The sequence below is a fragment of the Chenopodium album genome, chromosome 5 (genome assembly GCF_948465745.1).
Source record: "Chenopodium album chromosome 5, dcCheAlbu1.1, whole genome shotgun sequence".
NCBI lineage: Eukaryota > Viridiplantae > Streptophyta > Magnoliopsida > Caryophyllales > Amaranthaceae > Chenopodium > Chenopodium album.
The window spans coordinates 71,333,409-71,351,222 of NC_137838.1; the positions used below are offsets into that span (position 1 = coordinate 71,333,409).

At 33.0% G+C, this 17,814-nt stretch overlaps 2 protein-coding genes across 2 annotated transcripts; one reads left to right on the forward strand and one right to left on the reverse strand.

The window, feature by feature from the left end:
• Positions 1-7,728: 7,728 nt before the first annotated feature.
• On the forward strand, positions 7,729-13,007 carry LOC145632227 (serine/threonine-protein kinase Nek6-like). Its single transcript, XM_081684548.1, has 14 exons — positions 7,729-7,945; positions 8,030-8,226; positions 8,562-8,628; positions 9,446-9,511; positions 9,791-9,837; positions 10,193-10,238; positions 10,325-10,405; positions 10,518-10,560; positions 10,694-10,743; positions 10,843-10,924; positions 11,002-11,051; positions 11,162-11,235; positions 11,394-11,445; positions 11,553-13,007. The coding sequence occupies exons 2-14, from the start codon at positions 8,108-8,110 to the stop codon at positions 12,825-12,827; spliced, it is 2,052 nt and encodes a 683-aa protein (XP_081540674.1). The 5' UTR covers positions 7,729-7,945; positions 8,030-8,107; the 3' UTR covers positions 12,828-13,007.
• Positions 13,008-13,848: 841 nt separating this feature from the next.
• LOC145633101 (uncharacterized) lies at positions 13,849-15,532 on the reverse strand. Its single transcript, XM_081685394.1, has 2 exons — positions 15,475-15,532; positions 13,849-14,210 (listed from the first exon to the last, which is right to left on the reverse strand). The coding sequence occupies exons 1-2, from the start codon at positions 15,530-15,532 to the stop codon at positions 13,849-13,851; spliced, it is 420 nt and encodes a 139-aa protein (XP_081541520.1).
• Between the last annotated feature and the right edge of the window lie 2,282 nt (positions 15,533-17,814).

Consider the following 17,814-nt stretch of genomic DNA (forward strand, 5'->3'; position numbering starts at 1 on the left):
TATGCATGCTCTTTTTTATAAGAAATTTTGGCATATAATTGGTGGTGATTTTTTTGCTTTTGTGTTGAATTCACTAGTAGAATAAACGTAATGGCAAGCGGTTCAAACCCCCTAATGGCAAGCGGTTTTGAACCGCATGCGCTTAGGGGGCTTGCCATTAGCCATTTAAATGGCAAGCGGTTCAGAACCGCTTGCCATTACTAGAGAAAGGGCAGCGGTTTTGGCGCCAAACCGCTACCCATTATGGGTATACAAAATAAAAAATAAATTTTTTTTTTTTTTTGTTTTTTTCACATAAATTGATACACAAACCAAATATATGTAAAAACATTAATATTTTTATTAATTATTTGTTGTAATATTACATTTACATCAAAAAAAAAATTAATACAACTAATAAAATTAGCTCTATATAAAAATAAATAAAAAAAATACTTTTAAAAAAAAAACCAGCCACGACCACCAACACCAGCCACGACCACCAACACCACCAGCCCCACCACGACCCTCACTAACACCAGAAGCCCTGACCCTGACCCACCCCGTACCTAGCCACCACCCCACAGCTCCACCCTCCGTAACCCACAACCCACCCAAACAAAACCCACATCTCCACCCAAACCGTAACCCACCCACCACCCCACACCTCCAGCCAGCCCGTACCCACCCACCACCCCACACCTCCACCGTCCCTAACCCGCAACCCACCCAAGCAAAACACCAATTTTGACTTGAAAGTTTGGTTTTAAAGGTCAAATTCGACCATGAAAACACTAGATCTAGAGTTTTCATGGTCGAAGTTGACCTAAAAAACTTGAAAACCCACACGATTTGCACGAATTTGCTCAAAAATTGCTCGAAATTTTGATCCAAAGCTGCTCGGAATTTTAGTCGAAATTATATGGGTTTTGGTCGAATTTGTTCGAAATTTATGCGGGTTTTGTCGAGGAGAATGAGAAATGGAGATTGAGAGAGGAGAGTGAAATGAAGGGAGTGAGAAATGGAGGGAAGAGTGGGAACGAAAGAGATTGAGGGAGGAGTGAGAACGAATTGAAAGAGATTGAGAGGGCAGAGGGGAGAGTGAGAACTGAGAAAGAGAGGAGAGAGAGGAAGAGAGAGAGCGGCTGGAGTTGGTATTTAAAATGGGTAGGGTTTTTTTTTTTAAAAAGGCAAGCGGTTCACGGTACGAACCGCTTGCCATTTGGGCTTTTGCAAGCGGTTCAGCCCAAACCGCTTGCCATTTACAATTATGTAAGCGGTTCAACCCAAACCGCTTGCCATTTATAATTTTGGAAGCGGAATTGCATAACCGCTTGCCATTTGGGGCTTCCCATTACATTTATTCTACTAGTGATTGGTGGAAAGGAGATATCGACATTTTGGAGATTAGTAAGACTTGTATTGTTCTAATTCCAAAATACAATGAGCCTCGAAAAATTACAGAGTTTCGGCCGATAAGCTTATGCAATGTGATTTATAAGATAATATCTAAAACTCTTGCTAATCGAATGAAACCGATGTTAAAACAAATTATTTCTCCTAATCAGAGTGCGATTGTTTCGGGTCGGTTAATTACCGACAATGCTCTTATTGCTTTTGAAGTTTTTCATGCAATGAAGAGAAGAGGAGAGGGTCGGAATGGTACGATGGCTTTGAAGCTCGATATAATGAAAGCTTATGATCTTGTTGAATGGAATTTTTTAGAATGGATTATGCACAAGCTTGGTTTTTATGGTGAGTGGACTCAAAAGATCATGACTTGCATTTCCAGTGTGTCTTTCTTGGTAAAGGTGAATGAATTGTTAATGACATCATCCCTCAACGTGGCTTGCGACAAGGAGAACTAATTTCCCCTATCTCTTCCTTTTGTTGGCTGATTCTCGGGGTTTATTACTAAGGAGATTAGGGAAAAAATGATTCATGGTACCGAGGTCGGTAATGGAGCTCCTTGTATTTCCCACCTCTTTTTCGCAGACGATAGCATATTATTTTCTAGAGCTACTATCCAAGAGTGTGAAAAGATTGTTGATATTCTTGGGATTATGAGTGTGCTTCGAGGCAAAAAATTAATTTCAGCAAGTGTGATTGAGATAACCTTTAGCAAGATTGTTCCTGTGGAAAGAAGGGTGATTATTTGTGATACTCTTAGGATTAAAGATGTGGACAAGCATGAGAAATATCTCGGACTCCCAATAATGGCAAGTCAAAGAAAGCTACTTTTGCGGGTCTCAAGGAAAGAATTTGGAAGAAGCTTCAAGGTTGGAAGGAAAAACTTCCTTCTAAACCGGGGAAGGAGATTTTGATAAAGGCGATTGCACAAGCCATCTCGACTTTATCTTATGAGTCTTTTTGAGATTCCCGATAATCTTCTTGATGAGATTCGCTCTATTTTGGCACGCTTTTGGTGGGATGATGGTGGAGAGATGAAAATGCATTGGAAAAGTTAGGATCTCTTTGTCTTCTTAAGTCTAAGGGTGGGATGGGATTCGAAAATCTAAAAATCTTCAATCGAGCATTACTTTCCAAGCAATGTTGGAGACCTTTGCAAGGAGGAGACACTTTACTTCATCAGGTTCTAAAAGCGAAGTATTTTAAGCAAACTGATTTTCTGGATGCAAGACGAGGCTTTACCCCAAGTTTCATTTGGCGTAGTATATGGGGAGCTAAATCTTTGTTGACGGAGTGATTGAAATGGAGAGTGGGGGAAGGTAGTAAGATTAGGGTGTGGGATGATTTGTGGTTGCTGTCTGGTGCTTCGAATGGCAGACTCATGCCTCCTCCTAATGGTTTACATGATCCTGATCTTTTGGTGTCAGATGGGACCATAATACTATCTCCTTACATTGTAGAGATGAGGATGCAAAGCATATCTTTTGAGCTTCCTCTGCTGTTGCCCAATGCTACTTGACAGAAGGTTTTGGTGGCCTTGCTCTGATGGTCTTTTTACGGTTAAATCCGCTTATCGGTTGGGAGTACTTGGGGTGAGTGACTCTCATGGTGCAGTTGATGAAGAAACTTGAAGATTGGTGTGGAGTGTGGCTGGACCATCGAAACTTCAACATTTTCTTTGGAGGGCCTGCCACAATTCTCTTACTGTCAGTGAAACGTGTTAGACATATTAGGGAGAATGGGGATTGTGTGCTTTGTGGCAGTGATTAAGAAACAATTAATCATGCCCTTTTTGCTTGCAATGTCACTTCTCAAATCTGGCTGCTAGTCCTTTTGCTAGTCTCCTGGTTGATGCACCCTCCTCATCTTTTAAGGATCGAATTATGTGGATGGTCGGGAAGCTAGCTAAAGACGATCTCTCTTTCTCTCTCTCTTTGCTAGATTTGCTTGGGCCTTGGGTTGCCTGGACTAGTAGGAACAAGTCTATTCTTGAATCTAACTCATATGAGTCTTGGTGGACATAGCAGAACTGTGAAGTATGTTGCTGGGTGGTTGAAGCCTTCTTTGGGCACTGTTAAGGTCAATACTGATGCATGTATTATTAACAATAGCGAGGTCGGTCTAGGGTGGTTATTCGAGACTCTACTAGGACTATTTTAGCCACTGCTGTTAGAAGAAAGGTGGGACAACGAGATCCTTATTATTGTGGTTGAGGCTGCTGCGTGCTATGTGCTTCGGAGTTGAGATTGCTAGGAGATTGGGGTATGAGAAGGTGCAAATGGAGATTGACTCTCTTAGGGTTGTGTAGAAATTCAGAGGCAAAGCTGAGGGTCCTAGCTATTTTTATCTCTTTATTGATCGTATTTTAGAGATGTCTTTGTCGTTTAATTCCTTTTCATGAAGCCATGTTAAAAGAGCGGGAAACACTATATCTCACTTGGTTGCTAGATCTTGTTCCTCTGGGGTGGAGGAACTTGTATCTTTTGAACCTTTTTTCGCAAGGTGTTCTTACTCTTGCGGATTTGGATGTTTCTTGATAATACTGCTGCTCCATCCTCTGCTTTCTTTTAAAAAATAAAGAAGTACTCTGTATTATTTAATTAAGGGATTAAACAAATAAAATTTCATACTCCCACAATCTCTAAAAATTCTTGTTTAAACTTTTTTTTTACGGCATAAATTGAAAGAACTTTTAGAGACAAATGAAGTACAAATTTAAAATTTTGTCCATAAAAGTCCATCAAAAATACACTCACAAAAAGAAATTATAAAACATCTATTTATTACTTACATCTTATTGATAATACTCCAGATTATATACGGAGTAATACATTTCCTTAATTTTAAACGTACCTTTGTATAAATTAGGACAAGTTGCAACGTCATCTTTTTGTAACTTTCACCTTGTGATAAAAATAGGTATAATTAAGGTTCATCAATGGTTGTTACTACTTCTTGTCCTCTCCTAATTGAAATCAATCCCTAAAGGATAGAGCAAACTTTCATTTTAATTGCAGTTGGAAGTAGGTCAAATAAGTAAACATTAGTACTAACGACATTTTAGCATCACAAATTAGGTGTTAGGACAAGTTTCAATAATGCCTTTTAAATAATAATGTTACATATGGGCCAATTCAAGCATAGAAAAGTCAAGGTACATTTTATTAATATGAACATAAATATTAACCTTAGTACAAAATTCTAAAAGGATCAATAATTCATAATTGTCGGTTAGATGTTATAAGTCCCCACCAAATGATAATATGTGATTTCTACAACTTCCACTAATGACTAATTAATCTTTTTAGGTACACCATTTTTATTCCATTTTTCTTTTCTAATTTGTTAAGATTATCATTTATACTAATTTCAATCTAATCATTATGCTTAATGCGCCATGTCCCTTGCTTTAATTAGGAGGAATTTTTTGCCACCTCTTTCTTGATTTAATTTTTCTTCTTAGGGTCCTACCAATTTGGGATAGGGCTACTAATAAATTTCAATTAAGTTGTGCGTGCAAACTACAAAGTACACCTATTATTCACTATGTATAAAACAAAGTACAAGTGTATATCTCCAAAATTCCAAGCAATTGATCTAATTTGATTATGTTAGCTTATATGTTATCCCAAAATTAAACATTAGCATGCACTGTTCCGCTGTTCGACATTTGTCATGCAAAATGATGTATCAGTTTTATTCATCTTATTTTTATTTTTTAAAAAAGAAAAATAAGTTTAGATAACATCATTTAGGGGAAAAAAAAATATTTAATAAGTTTTGATAAGAGTTATCTAGGCTTAATATACCACTAAAATTATTTCTAATAACTAATAAGTTTTGATGAATTCAGATAAGATAAAATAAATTTAGGTATGTAAAAATCAGGTATATATAAAACATTGTTATATGAACTTCTGTTGAGAGTTTGTTTAAGTTGTAAATTGAACTTAACTAGCGAAATCCTTACAAATAAAAAACATGTTTATATAGGTTTTTATAAATAAATATTGTTAAGTATTGATTGCTTAATGGTTAAATAACTATTATCTATCAATAATTAGGTTTCAAACTCATAATTTCAATATATTTAATTAAATTTATATTTGACGTCTTGATTATGCATGTTGGAAGAATCTTACGATTCTACGATTCGATTTTACGATTCGATTCTGATAGCCCCTTCCGATTCAAAGTAGAATCCCGATTTTAATAACTTTGGTTGAGGATTTAGAATACATTTATTTTGATATGTTATACTACGTACTAAAAAAAACACACACATAAAGTGAAATGTTAGTAGTAGCCCACTACCCCCATAAAAAAAAAAAAAAAGGAAAAACAAAAACAAAAACAAAAAAAAAATAGTGAATGGGTAGTTACTGATTTTTTTTTATTTATTTTTTTTATATATATATTTTTTTTTTGGTAAAAAATGATAAAAAATAAAATAAATAATAAAGTAGTGGGATTGGTAGTTATTTTTTCCTTAAATGAATAAATAAATAAATAAATAAAATAAAATCTCAAATGCATGAATGCATGATAGTTGAGGATTGGGGATTTGGAGGGCTCTCATTAAGTGACTCTACAATTATAATATAGATTAATCCTTATTAATAAAATTCTCTCTCCTCTCCTCCTCTCTTCTAGGGTTTCTCCAAAATCTTGGTCGTTTAGGCCGGAAATAGTCTAATTTCTTCGGAGATTAGACTATTTCCGACCCTTTTCCTTTAATTTTATTTAGTTTTGCAATTTGAATTTCAATAAATCTACACAAGTAGTGTAGATAATCGTCCGTCTCCCTATGGTGGAGTTGTTAGTTTTCGTTAGTTTAGTTGTTTGTTTTTGTTTAGGGTTTGTTTGTGAGTTAGGGTTCATAAAAAAAGTAATCATCTTTTGCCCTATTGTCAGTTCTTTGGTAAAGATTTGTTCGGGATCGCAACGGTTGTCAAATTTTCAAATGCGTTCAGGCGAATCAGATGAGAATCATCCTTACGGCTACAACAGATCGTTATACCGTCTCTCCGAAAAGGCTGTATATTCCGCGATGTGTGCGAGAGATGTACCACAATGCAAGATCTTTTCAACGATCGTAGCTCTGATGAAGGAAAACCTAATTTGATTCAATTTTATGTATTTGTTAATTTAGATTTCATTTGTAGATGCCGGATGACTTTTTATTAATGAATTGATTTGTTTCAAAAAAAAAAAAAATCCTTATTAACCACTACAAAAATAATTATCTAAATATATTTTCCTTTACTTATATCTTGTCTGAACTTATCTTAGTAATGAAATAAAACAAATAAGACCTATATGTTATGAAGTGCTTCTACGATCAAAATAAATATTTTGTTTCCTAAGTTCATGTATGGCTCTATTCTTTTCATGCGCTATATTCACTTAGGCCCTGTTTGGTTCACCTTAATTTTGTTGAACTTAAATTATTTTTATTGAACTGAACTTATTTTTACTGAACTGAAATTATTTTTACTGAACTTAAATTATTTTTACTGAATTGAAATTATTTTTACTGATTTTCTATTATAATTCTTCTTTAAGAAAACTGAATTTTACTGAACTGAACTTATTTTTACTGAACTGAAATTATTTTTATTGAACTGAAATTAATTTTACTGAACTGAACTTATTTTTACTGAACTGAAATTATTTTTACTTAATATTATTTTTTTAAGGTGAAGAGAACAGGGCCTTAATGATTGATTGTTCCAGAAGTGATGCACTTATTTAGATACGAACGAAATGAGAGAGCATTTTAAAATAACTGATCTAGAAAAAATTTAGAATACTAGTATATAGCATGCATCACGTGCATATAAATTTAATATCGACACGTACGTATTTGTCAAATGCGACTTTATTTGAGAACAGAGGAAGTAGCTTACGTTTACATGAACAGAAATAATTAACCAAAAATATACTTCCTCTATTTTTTTAATTGACACCTTTCTATCATCACGCTTGCCAGCAGATATTTTTAACGATTAATATCTCTGATCATAAACAATGTAAAATTATAAAAAATAAATATTAATACAATATACATCGAAACAATTCAAACAAGATCTCTCATGAATATGTATTATCGTATCTATTAAATACAAAAACGAGTCAAAGCGTATGGTATGAATAGTATAAAAGTCTAACGGTATAAACTAAAAAAGACGGAGAAAATACGTAATACGTATTACTAGTTATTACAGTACGATTTAGGGAGTAGTTAAGTTGATACTAATACAAAATTAAGGAGTAAAACAGACGACTCAACAAATCACCTTTGTAATTAAATAGTCATAATACTTCTGTTTAACACTTTTTGTATTCCAGTCTGCTACTTGCTGCTGCTCCTGCTTTTCTTCAACAGTTGAACTTGTGGGTGTTCTTTCTCTTTCTCTCTCTTCTCTAATAAACAGACCTTCTTTCTCCATTTTACAATCTTGAGCTTCTTCTTTGCGAATTTCTTACTATTGTATAATTTCAATTTCTGGGTATTCTTCCTTAAATCCTGTTCTTTTGGTGAATTGGTTTGAAGGTAAGGCAAAAAGGTTTGATTTTTAGTTCATTTTTATATGTAACTTTTTATGTTTTTTGCTAAAATTTTTGGGTTGCATACCAGGTGTTCGCTGAAATTTCCCAGAGAAGAGTAGATCCTGAAAAGGGTTTTTGGGGGTTTGAAATTTTCTGGGGTTTCAAAATGGAGGCTGAAAATGGAGAATTTAAGTCTAAAATGGAGGATTATGAAGTGATTGAACAAATTGGAAGAGGCGCATTTGGGGTTGCTTTTCTTGTTCTCCACAAAGCTGAGCAAAAGAAGTGAATTTTCTTTTCCTTCAAGTTTAAATCTTGTTAATTACTTTGCTAATTACTTTGTTTGAATGATTAACACTTAGATTAGCTGATAGGATCAATTGGTTGAATTTGCTTCAATTTTATATAATTTTTCCAACGTTTTGTGGGGTTTAAGGAAAGGGATCAATTATAGGGTGTTGAAAACAGGTCAACGATTTCAAAATTGATAAGAAACATGCCAAATAATGGAGTATTGTATTTTTAATTTTTTTTGTTGATTGCTAATGATTTGTTTGTCGGTGTTATATGGGTTGCTACCCATATTTCTTATGGTTGCTGATTATTCATTTATTTTTTAGGTATGTATTGAAGAAGATACGCTTAGCTAAACAAACTGAGAAATTTAAGAGAACAGCTCTTCAGGAGGTTAGTCTCTTTTATCTCTAATTTGTAAAATTTCAACTGAACATGTTGGTAGTCAAGATCTAATTTAATTTGGTGTATTAAAAATGTTGATTATGTTTACTTCGTCGTATCACAGCTTTAACATACGCAGCCTTATGGTTATGAATATAATATAAATATCCTCAAATGACATTAGTTTAGGAATGTATAACAAAATCACACATCCACTAGTGTTGTTGTATTTTTATGTTTCATACCTCCAATTTTAGGCGTTTTAGTTCATGAATCTATGATAAAATCACTTATTGATCAGTGTTATAATAGTTTATTTTAGTTTAGTTTAGTTATTATCTCTTTGTATTGTACTCTCTATGTTCCTTAATATTTGTTCCATTTGGAATATTCCGGTTGAAGGGAGAAAAACTTTGACCATGACTATTTATGGATATATTATACATTGATCTATGTAAGAGATAAGATGCTTATGTGGGATCTTGTTAGATTCGTTTCGATGTGTAAGTTCAAAATATTATCTTTTCAGAATTTTTAATCTTAAACAATAAAGATATTGTTGTTTAAAGATGTACATTGGTGATAAATGACAAATGGGACAAGCATTGAGGAATGGAGGGAGTATGTTTTACGTACCTTTTACATGTGGAACTGTGGTTAATAGTCTTAGTACCTTTTGCTGCATTCTTTGATCTTGGTGTGTCTTATTGTCCAAATGTTGCATTTTGCTGAATTTGTTTCTTTTCTCTTTTTTAAAGGACTAGAGCTTTCGATTCTCAGTACTTACCATTTTTACTTTTGCTCTGGCTCTTGTTGTTTTGTTCAGATGGAGCTGATTTCCAAGCTAAACAATCCATACATTGTTGAATATAAAGATTCTTGGGTGGACAAGGTAAATATAGACATCACATACTGAGTATATATTAGTGCCATTGATGCCATATTGGCAATTACTGTTTGCTACATATCTTGATTTGTCATAGTATAAAATTTGAACACTACTGCATGTCCGCACCAATAAAAACTCAACTTCTCAATTAGGAGGTAGCATGGCCATTACATGTGCTGATTTTGTTGAAAATGATCTGTTTGAAACTATGAAATCCCTTAATGACATTGCTATGGTTTTACTACTGAGGCTTCATACTATCATTTTTCCTCTTTGCTGTAGGAATGCTGCGTATGTATCGTAACCAGCTATTGCGAAGGAGGTGATATGTAAGCAGCTAGCATCCTTGATTATTATCATTTATGTACTCATCTCTTATTAAAGTATTGTAGGATATCAAATTTGTATGACTGGCATGAGAGTTGCATTAGGCACTCATCTTAAAAAAATAGCGGGGCGATCACATCATTCATTACACTTTGCCTCAAAAGGATCTTTCATCTTTGTGATCACACGAGGCAATGCATGCATGTCAACAGTACTGTGACTTCTATCCATTTAGATTGAAGAAACACTTTTATAAAATTATATTTTATTTCAAAAGAAAATATGCAGTTTCCATTCTTTTTGGATGCAATTAACAAATGAATTATGACTAAGTGGGATAATATTCTGTATGATCAGGGCTGAGATCATTAGGAAGGCTAGAGGATCACATATCTCCGAGGAGGTAGCAATTAAATAATTAATTACCAATTCTCTTGATATTACTTGCATGAGTATTTAGAAACCTATTTAAATTCTTGGTATCTACAGAAAATCTGCAAATGGATGACTCAGTTGTTGGTAGCTGTGGATTACCTGCACTCCAACCGCATACTTCACAGAGATCTGAAGGTTTGTAAATCTGCATGTGCTTGCAAAATTGGTACTGGTTTTGTTTTTCAAGGTTTGAAACTATTTTTATGGCCCACTAATGTCAATCGTAATGTAACTATGTTTATTTCAGTGTTCCAACATCTTCTTGACAAAGGAAAATGACATTCGGCTTGGTAAGGGACTTTCTGCCAAGGCTTTTTTCCTTAAAAAATATCCATTGACATATGAAAATTGTACCCTCTTATGGGTTAGAATTGTATTGAGCTGGATTAGTGCTCACAAATTTTTTTTGTGTGGAGGTTATAGGTGACTTTGGACTTGCAAAACTTCTCAAGCCTGATGATCTTGCTTCATCGGTATTGACTTCTGAGCATTTCCTCTAATGATGTGTATTTGCAAACAATAAATTTATTTTGCTGATGAAAGGGTTTTTGTTGAAAACTTACTGTACTTAGGTTGTTGGTACACCCAATTATATGTGTCCTGAGCTCCTTGCAGACATACCTTATGGCTACAAATCAGATATATGGTCACTTGGTAAGTAACAAAGAGTATTACGGTGTCACTTTAAACTCTGTTATCTTGTTCTGTGCTGATGTATTTTGTTCCTTTAGGATGTTGTATATTTGAGATTGCTGCACATCAACCAGCATTCAGAGCTAATGTAAGTCCCATGCTGAATTACCTCCGTACTAAATTATCTATTGGATAGAGAGAAGTTTTAGTTTGATTTTTGTACAATTCGTTATTAATTCTTCTGGTGAAATGAAACAGGACATGGCTAGTCTGATCAACAAAATTAACCGATCAATTATGACCCCACTTCCAATTGTCTACTCCTCCACATTGTAAGTGCCACAAAATCCAAGAAATGGACTTGGTGCTTTATAACTTCACCACATCTATATCTTCATTTAATTTCAGTTGCATGTTTTGTTATTCCATTAATCCATTATAAATAAAGTCGCCTTATCGTTATTTCACAATTTATGTTTCTGCTATCCAGGAAACAAATTATAAAGACCATGTTACGAAAAAGCCCAGAGTATAGGCCTACTGTGAGTTTCATTGCCTTTTGCACCTGCTTTTAAATGCTAGAGTAGTTTGCAGCTCTTGGATCCTCTCTGATGCATGTTCTGTATTTTTTTTTTACATTACTTATCAGGCTGCAGAAATTTTGAGACATCCTCACCTGCAGCCATTTTTAGTCAGGTGTCGTGCTACATCCCCATCCTATCTTCCCGTCAAGTCGCCAAACTCAAAGGAAAAGGCAGAAAAGACATCTAGGAGACTTTCATCTGGTAAAACTAATAGAAACAAGGATGGAAGAGAGAGTGAACATAGAGCAGTAAAGCTGATTGGAAATTTTGATCAATGTGACAAGGATGGAAGAGAGAGAGAACATAGAGCAGTAAAGCCTATTGGAAATTTTGATCAATGTGACAAGGATGAAAGAGAGAGAGAACAAAGAGCAGTAAAGCCAATGGGAAATTTTGATCAATGTGAAAAGATTAGTGATGCTATGCCCATCAATCAGCAGAATTGTTGTGACAAATCATCCACATCTGCTACCTCTGAGGAAAACCTTGAAACGAAGAGAGTTGATCTGGTGAGCTACTTTAAGGATAGATGTGATGCCAGTGAAAGTTCCAAATGTGAGTCTTCAGGCTGTCATACAAGCTCAGATGAGCTAAGTGGCTTAAATGCTTCCAAGGAAAGTGGTGTGGAAGAAACTACAGCCGCAAATACATTTAGTAATGAATCCCTTCAACAATGGGTAGATGTTAATGTTGAGAATGAGAACAAACTAGATTTATTGGAGCTTTATGACGTACAAGACCTTACTGATGAAAGTGAACATATCAATCAAGTCATGCGACCGAACAATGGAAACACGTCAATTTCCTGTGAAGAGCATCGTTCGTCTAACAGCTCTCCCGATGATGGACCTACACCATTGCCAGTGACGCAAAATGAGCATGTTGAACCAAGCTCTCAAAAGGAAACAGAAAATCATGATATTTGTATAGAAAATCAACAAACAGAGACATCGCCTTCTGAGAATGGCAATTTGCTCCCATCCAACTGTGAAGTTGGAGTAGAGACTCTCAACACTAGTTGCACCTTACAGTCAAGTAGTGGTAGTGATGAAACAATTAACCCAACACCAGCTGAATTGTCTTTACTGAGGAGAACCCTAACAGCAATGAGTGGTGGTCAAACCAAAGGAGGGACTGAAGTTCCGACCCACCAAAGAGCTGATGCTTTAGAATCTCTCCTTGAGTTATGTGCACGGCTACTTAGAGAGGATAAGCTTGATGAACTTTCTGGTATTCTGAGACCTTTTGGTGAAGAAACTGTGTCGTCTCGGGAAACCGCTATATGGCTGACAAAAAGCCTGATTGCAGCACATAAATCAGCCAAAGCTACCTCAGCCTGATGTTTTAGAGCATTTGATTTGGATTTGCCTTGTTCATGACATTGTGATATGTAAAAATTTTGTGTGTGCGCGTGTGTGAGATTCAGAGGGTTGGGTTCATTCAATGTATTTGTGAATTTTCTGAAAAATGGCTGCTGTTTTGAATTCTGTAATCGTAAACCAGTGGTTGCTTATTCTTAATTGGAAGTGGCCTTCAACAATAGGAAATTAATTTGCCAAATTTGCTGAAATTAACTATATCAATGTGTCAATTTCATTTATTTTTAATGTTTTCAAAGGATTATATGGAGGGAAAGAGGAAGAATTGTTCTATAAGATACTGCAAAAGCAATCTTTGTACAGAAAATCTGCTGCTTTTTACTCTTGGTTCTCCTGTATTGTGTGAAATGAGATCTTGAGCATGTTCGAGAAATACTAAGTTGAACAACGCCGGGAATTCTATGCAGTTATGCTATCCATCTTTAATGGAATCTACAAGCTCACATGATGCTGTCCTTGGAGATGTTGGTGTCTTGTATCTGATGTAGTACAATATTCTGTCGTCTAAGAATGAAGGATACAATGGAGGGCTATAGTTTTATCATTTTATGGAAACTCATAACTGGCAAGGTTGCAAGGGAACCATTATGGGGGCTCGCTTGAGTTGTATGGGTGGAGCATTCGTTCTCAGCCCCTAATCCTGTAACTCTGATGTCAGCCACACCTCAACAGTTGGAGCTGGTATTGCAATGTTGCATGATAAGAACTCTGCCAATCAATATTGATACAGCCTTGCTGGTAATTATTTGAGAATTTGTATTTAGTTAACTCCAGTTGTAACTCTTTAATACTTCAAATCATGGAGATATATATATTAACGACTATATAACAAAGAATAATATCAAAGATATATATCTTAAAATCTCTAATACGAAGTGATTATTATTTTCATAATCTCTCAAATATCAATCCAAAACAAACTGTTATTGAACCTGCAACACACATTATTTCATTACACAATCCCTTGTTCTTTTGCTAAGCATTAAACCAGAAGAGGCGGAGGTGGAGCAGGCGGAAGGTTACAGGATATAGCAGCATGATGGACGGTAAAGTCATAACCAGTAGGACTGTAGGAAAGATAAGTGAAGCTGTAATTACTATCATAGGGTATGTAACCTATACCGCCTTCATTCACATAGCATGTATTGTTTACGATTGTTAGTACTTTTGGATCTAATGGGCGATAAGGCACGAATCCAGTACAATTCAATCGGACATCAAAGAATACACAATCTTTACAAGTATTGATGATTGATACTTTCCATCCTCTTGGTTGCTCATCTGTTCTTTCCTGCCTGAGTTTTACATTCTTATAATAGTTGCAGTCATCCCAATTGCTTATTCCTGTTTACAAGTATGTGTGGGCAAAAACATACACGAGTAATTAAGAAATCGAGTTAAAGTTTTAAGACTATCCTTCACTATTTGAATGTTGAAAAGAAATTTATTACGATGTGGTAAAAAGGCATGAAAGGTTACAACTTTACAAGCGAGTAATTCAGGAGAAAAAAAAACAAAAAGGGTTTTGGGGTGATAGACAATTCTTATTAAAAAAGCTAATTTAATTTCAAATTGAAAAAGAAAACTTAGATGGCATAATTTTTAAACATTAATGTTTAATTGGTAGCTAAAATAAAATCAAATAGGTAAGACCTTGTTTGACATTTTTTTGTTTTCAGTTTTTTATTTTTTATTTTTTTTTTAATTTTTATTTTTGTTTTTAAATTTAGGACAGTTTTCAAATGGCTACAATAAAATTGTGGCCATTGTAACTGAGTAAATCTCAACCCTCCAATTAACAAAATTCATCACATTCATCCATTTAGTTGAATTTAAAATACACCTATTAAAAAAAATAAAAATAAAAATCAAATAAAATAACAAAATTTCATCTTTTTTAATAATGGAAAATTTAGTTGAAGGATTAAACTTTTACAGAGGAATGATCTATCTTAATTGATATTTTCATGGATTTATTACCTTTAACGTCAAATGATTGGTTTCTTGAAAACTAGAGACAAATCTCACAATTTTTATATCTTTATCTTCATTTTTTTTTCCCTCCCTTTTTTCTTACGGAGTATTTTCTATTATGGAGGCTGATTCAATTTTTTTTATATATATATTTGATGCAAAGTTATTGTTAATAAACCAAAAGCAAATGTTGGTTTTTAATGGAGATTGGAGAATCGTCAATGGCAAGGGGCAAAGTTTCAGTTTTCTGGTTTTAGAAACTGAAAACAGTTTTTTTTTTTTTTTTTTTTTCATTTCTTGGTCAAATTTGAAGTCAATTGAATGAATGGGCAAGATTGATTATTTAAAATATAGGGTCAAGATTAAAACTAATTACAATAGCCACAATTTTATTGTAGCCATTGAATAGTCTTTCTTAAATTTACTAAAAACCAAAAACAGGGAAAAAAAATTTATTATCACTTTTTTATTGTCAGTTTTCAAAATTATCATGATTTTAATAAGTTTCAATAATTTTTTATTCATTATTTGACATATACTATATGATTTTAAAAAAGCAAAAAAATCAAAAAACAGAAAATGTAAGAAACGTTTACAATAAAAATTAGTATAGTGATGCGAATAAATAACGTACCTTGTTGAACAAAAGAGATAAGCAAAAGTAGAGACAGAAAATTGAGAATGGAAGCCATTTCAGTGCTTGTGGTTGTACTGTTTTTGGACATAAAATTTTATGTCATGAATTCAAAACTTCGTATTTATAAACATAAACAAAAATTTGATTTTTTTTTTTTTTTTTTTTTTTTTTTTGGGAATTGTCTCTTTTTTCTTGTTCTTTTTTTTTTTTTTTTTTTTTTTTTTTTTTGGTTGTCCTATTTGTAACAAACTCTATGTTTTTTCTTCAATTCATTTACTTTGCATGTAACAGACCCTTAATATCCTCTTCAATTAAATGGCAACTCATATTATGCGAGATATAACATCTTAAAATTGATAACTCACATTGTGATATTGATAGGAAATGAGGCTATATTCAATTCAAGTTACTTAAGCAAATAATTGTTAACTTTAGAAATGATCGGACCAAATCAGACCATATAAGGTTAGATTAGATTTGATCTTTTTATTTGTGTTATTGGAGTTGTCAATTCGAATTATTGGATCGGGTGTAATTGATGATTCAGATTTGGTCGAGTATCAATAAACATATACTAAAGGCGAAACCAGAAATGACACTTGTCATTTATTGGTTAAAAATTTTTCCGTCTTTTTTTTTTTCCCTTTCCTTTTTAATTTTTTTTCCATATTTTAATGACATCTATATATTTTATAACCTATAATAATAATTATTTCCATTTTGACAACACATTTAATCCAATATTACTCAATTAAATTTTTTACATATATTCTATATATACTAGGAAACTTTTAATTACAAAAATACTAACATAGAATAAAAAAAAAATAAGGTATTGGAATATATTGTTTTCCAAGATTATTATAATATTATCAATATCAATTTTTTTTTTTTTAAAAAATCATTTTGGTAGCATACTTTGTACGGAGTATTAATCTTAAAACTATACATAATCATCAATAAACATATACTAAAGGCGAAACCAGAAATGACACTTGTCATTTCTTGGTTAAAAATTTTCCCGCCTTTTTTTTCCCTTTCCTTTTTAATTTTTTTGCCATATTTTAATGACATCTATATATTTTATAACCTATAATAATAGTTATTTCCATTTTGACAACATATTTAATCCAATATTACTCAATTAAAATTTTTACATATATTCTATATATATATACTAGGAAACTTTTAATTACAAAAATACTAACATAGATTTAAAAAAATAAGGTATTGGCATATATTGTTTTCCAAGATTATTATAATATTAGAGCAATTTCCGTAAATAATGCTAAAATAAAAAATAATTCCGTATATATGTCAGTTTTAAAACTATTTCCCGTGATACCGTACACGTAGGATTAGTGTAGGGCTGTAAAATACGAGGCTATAAACCGCTAATAACAATAGCGGGTTTTAAAAATCAATAAACATATACTAAAGGTGAAACCAGAAATGACACTTGTCATTTCTTGGTTAAAAATTTTCCCGCCTTTTTTTCCCTTTCCTTTTTAATTTTTTTGCCATATTTTAATGACATCTATATATTTTATAACCTATAATAATAATTATTTCCATTTTGACAACATATTTAATCCAATATTACTCAATTAAAATTTTTACATATATTCTATATATATATATATACTAGGAAACTTTTAATTACAAAAATACTAACATAGATTAAAAAAAAATAAGGTATTGGAATATATTGTTTTCCAAGATTATTATAATATTAGAGCAATTTTCGTAAATAATGCTAAAATAAAAAATAATTCCGTATATATGTCAGTTTTAAAACTATTTCCTGTGATACCGTACACGTAGGATTAGTGTAGGGCTGTAAAATACGAGGCTATAAACCGCTAATAACAATAGCGGGTTTTAAAAAAGAACCGCTAATGTCATTAGCGGTTCATTTATTAAAACCGCTAATGTCATTAGCGGTTTATACTTAAAATACTTAGTAACTTATTAGGCTTAATGTTTAGGTTCTTCAAATAGAACCGCTAATGGTATTAGAGGTTTTTCAACTAGAACCGCTAATACCATTAGAGGTTCTTCAAATAGAACCGCTATTACCATTAGAGGTTCTATTTAAAGATCCTCTAACTATTATAGGTTCTTCAAATAGAACTGCTAATGGTATTAGAGGTTCTATTTGAAGAACCTCTAATACCATTAGCGGTTCTAATTTGTGTAGAACCACAATATTTATTAGCGGTTTATTAATAGCCAAAAAACGAACCAAAAATCCGAGCCTACGTGGACGGTAAAGTGGGAAATATTTTTTAAAGCAACGTACACACGGAATTATTTTTTATTTTAGAATTATTTACT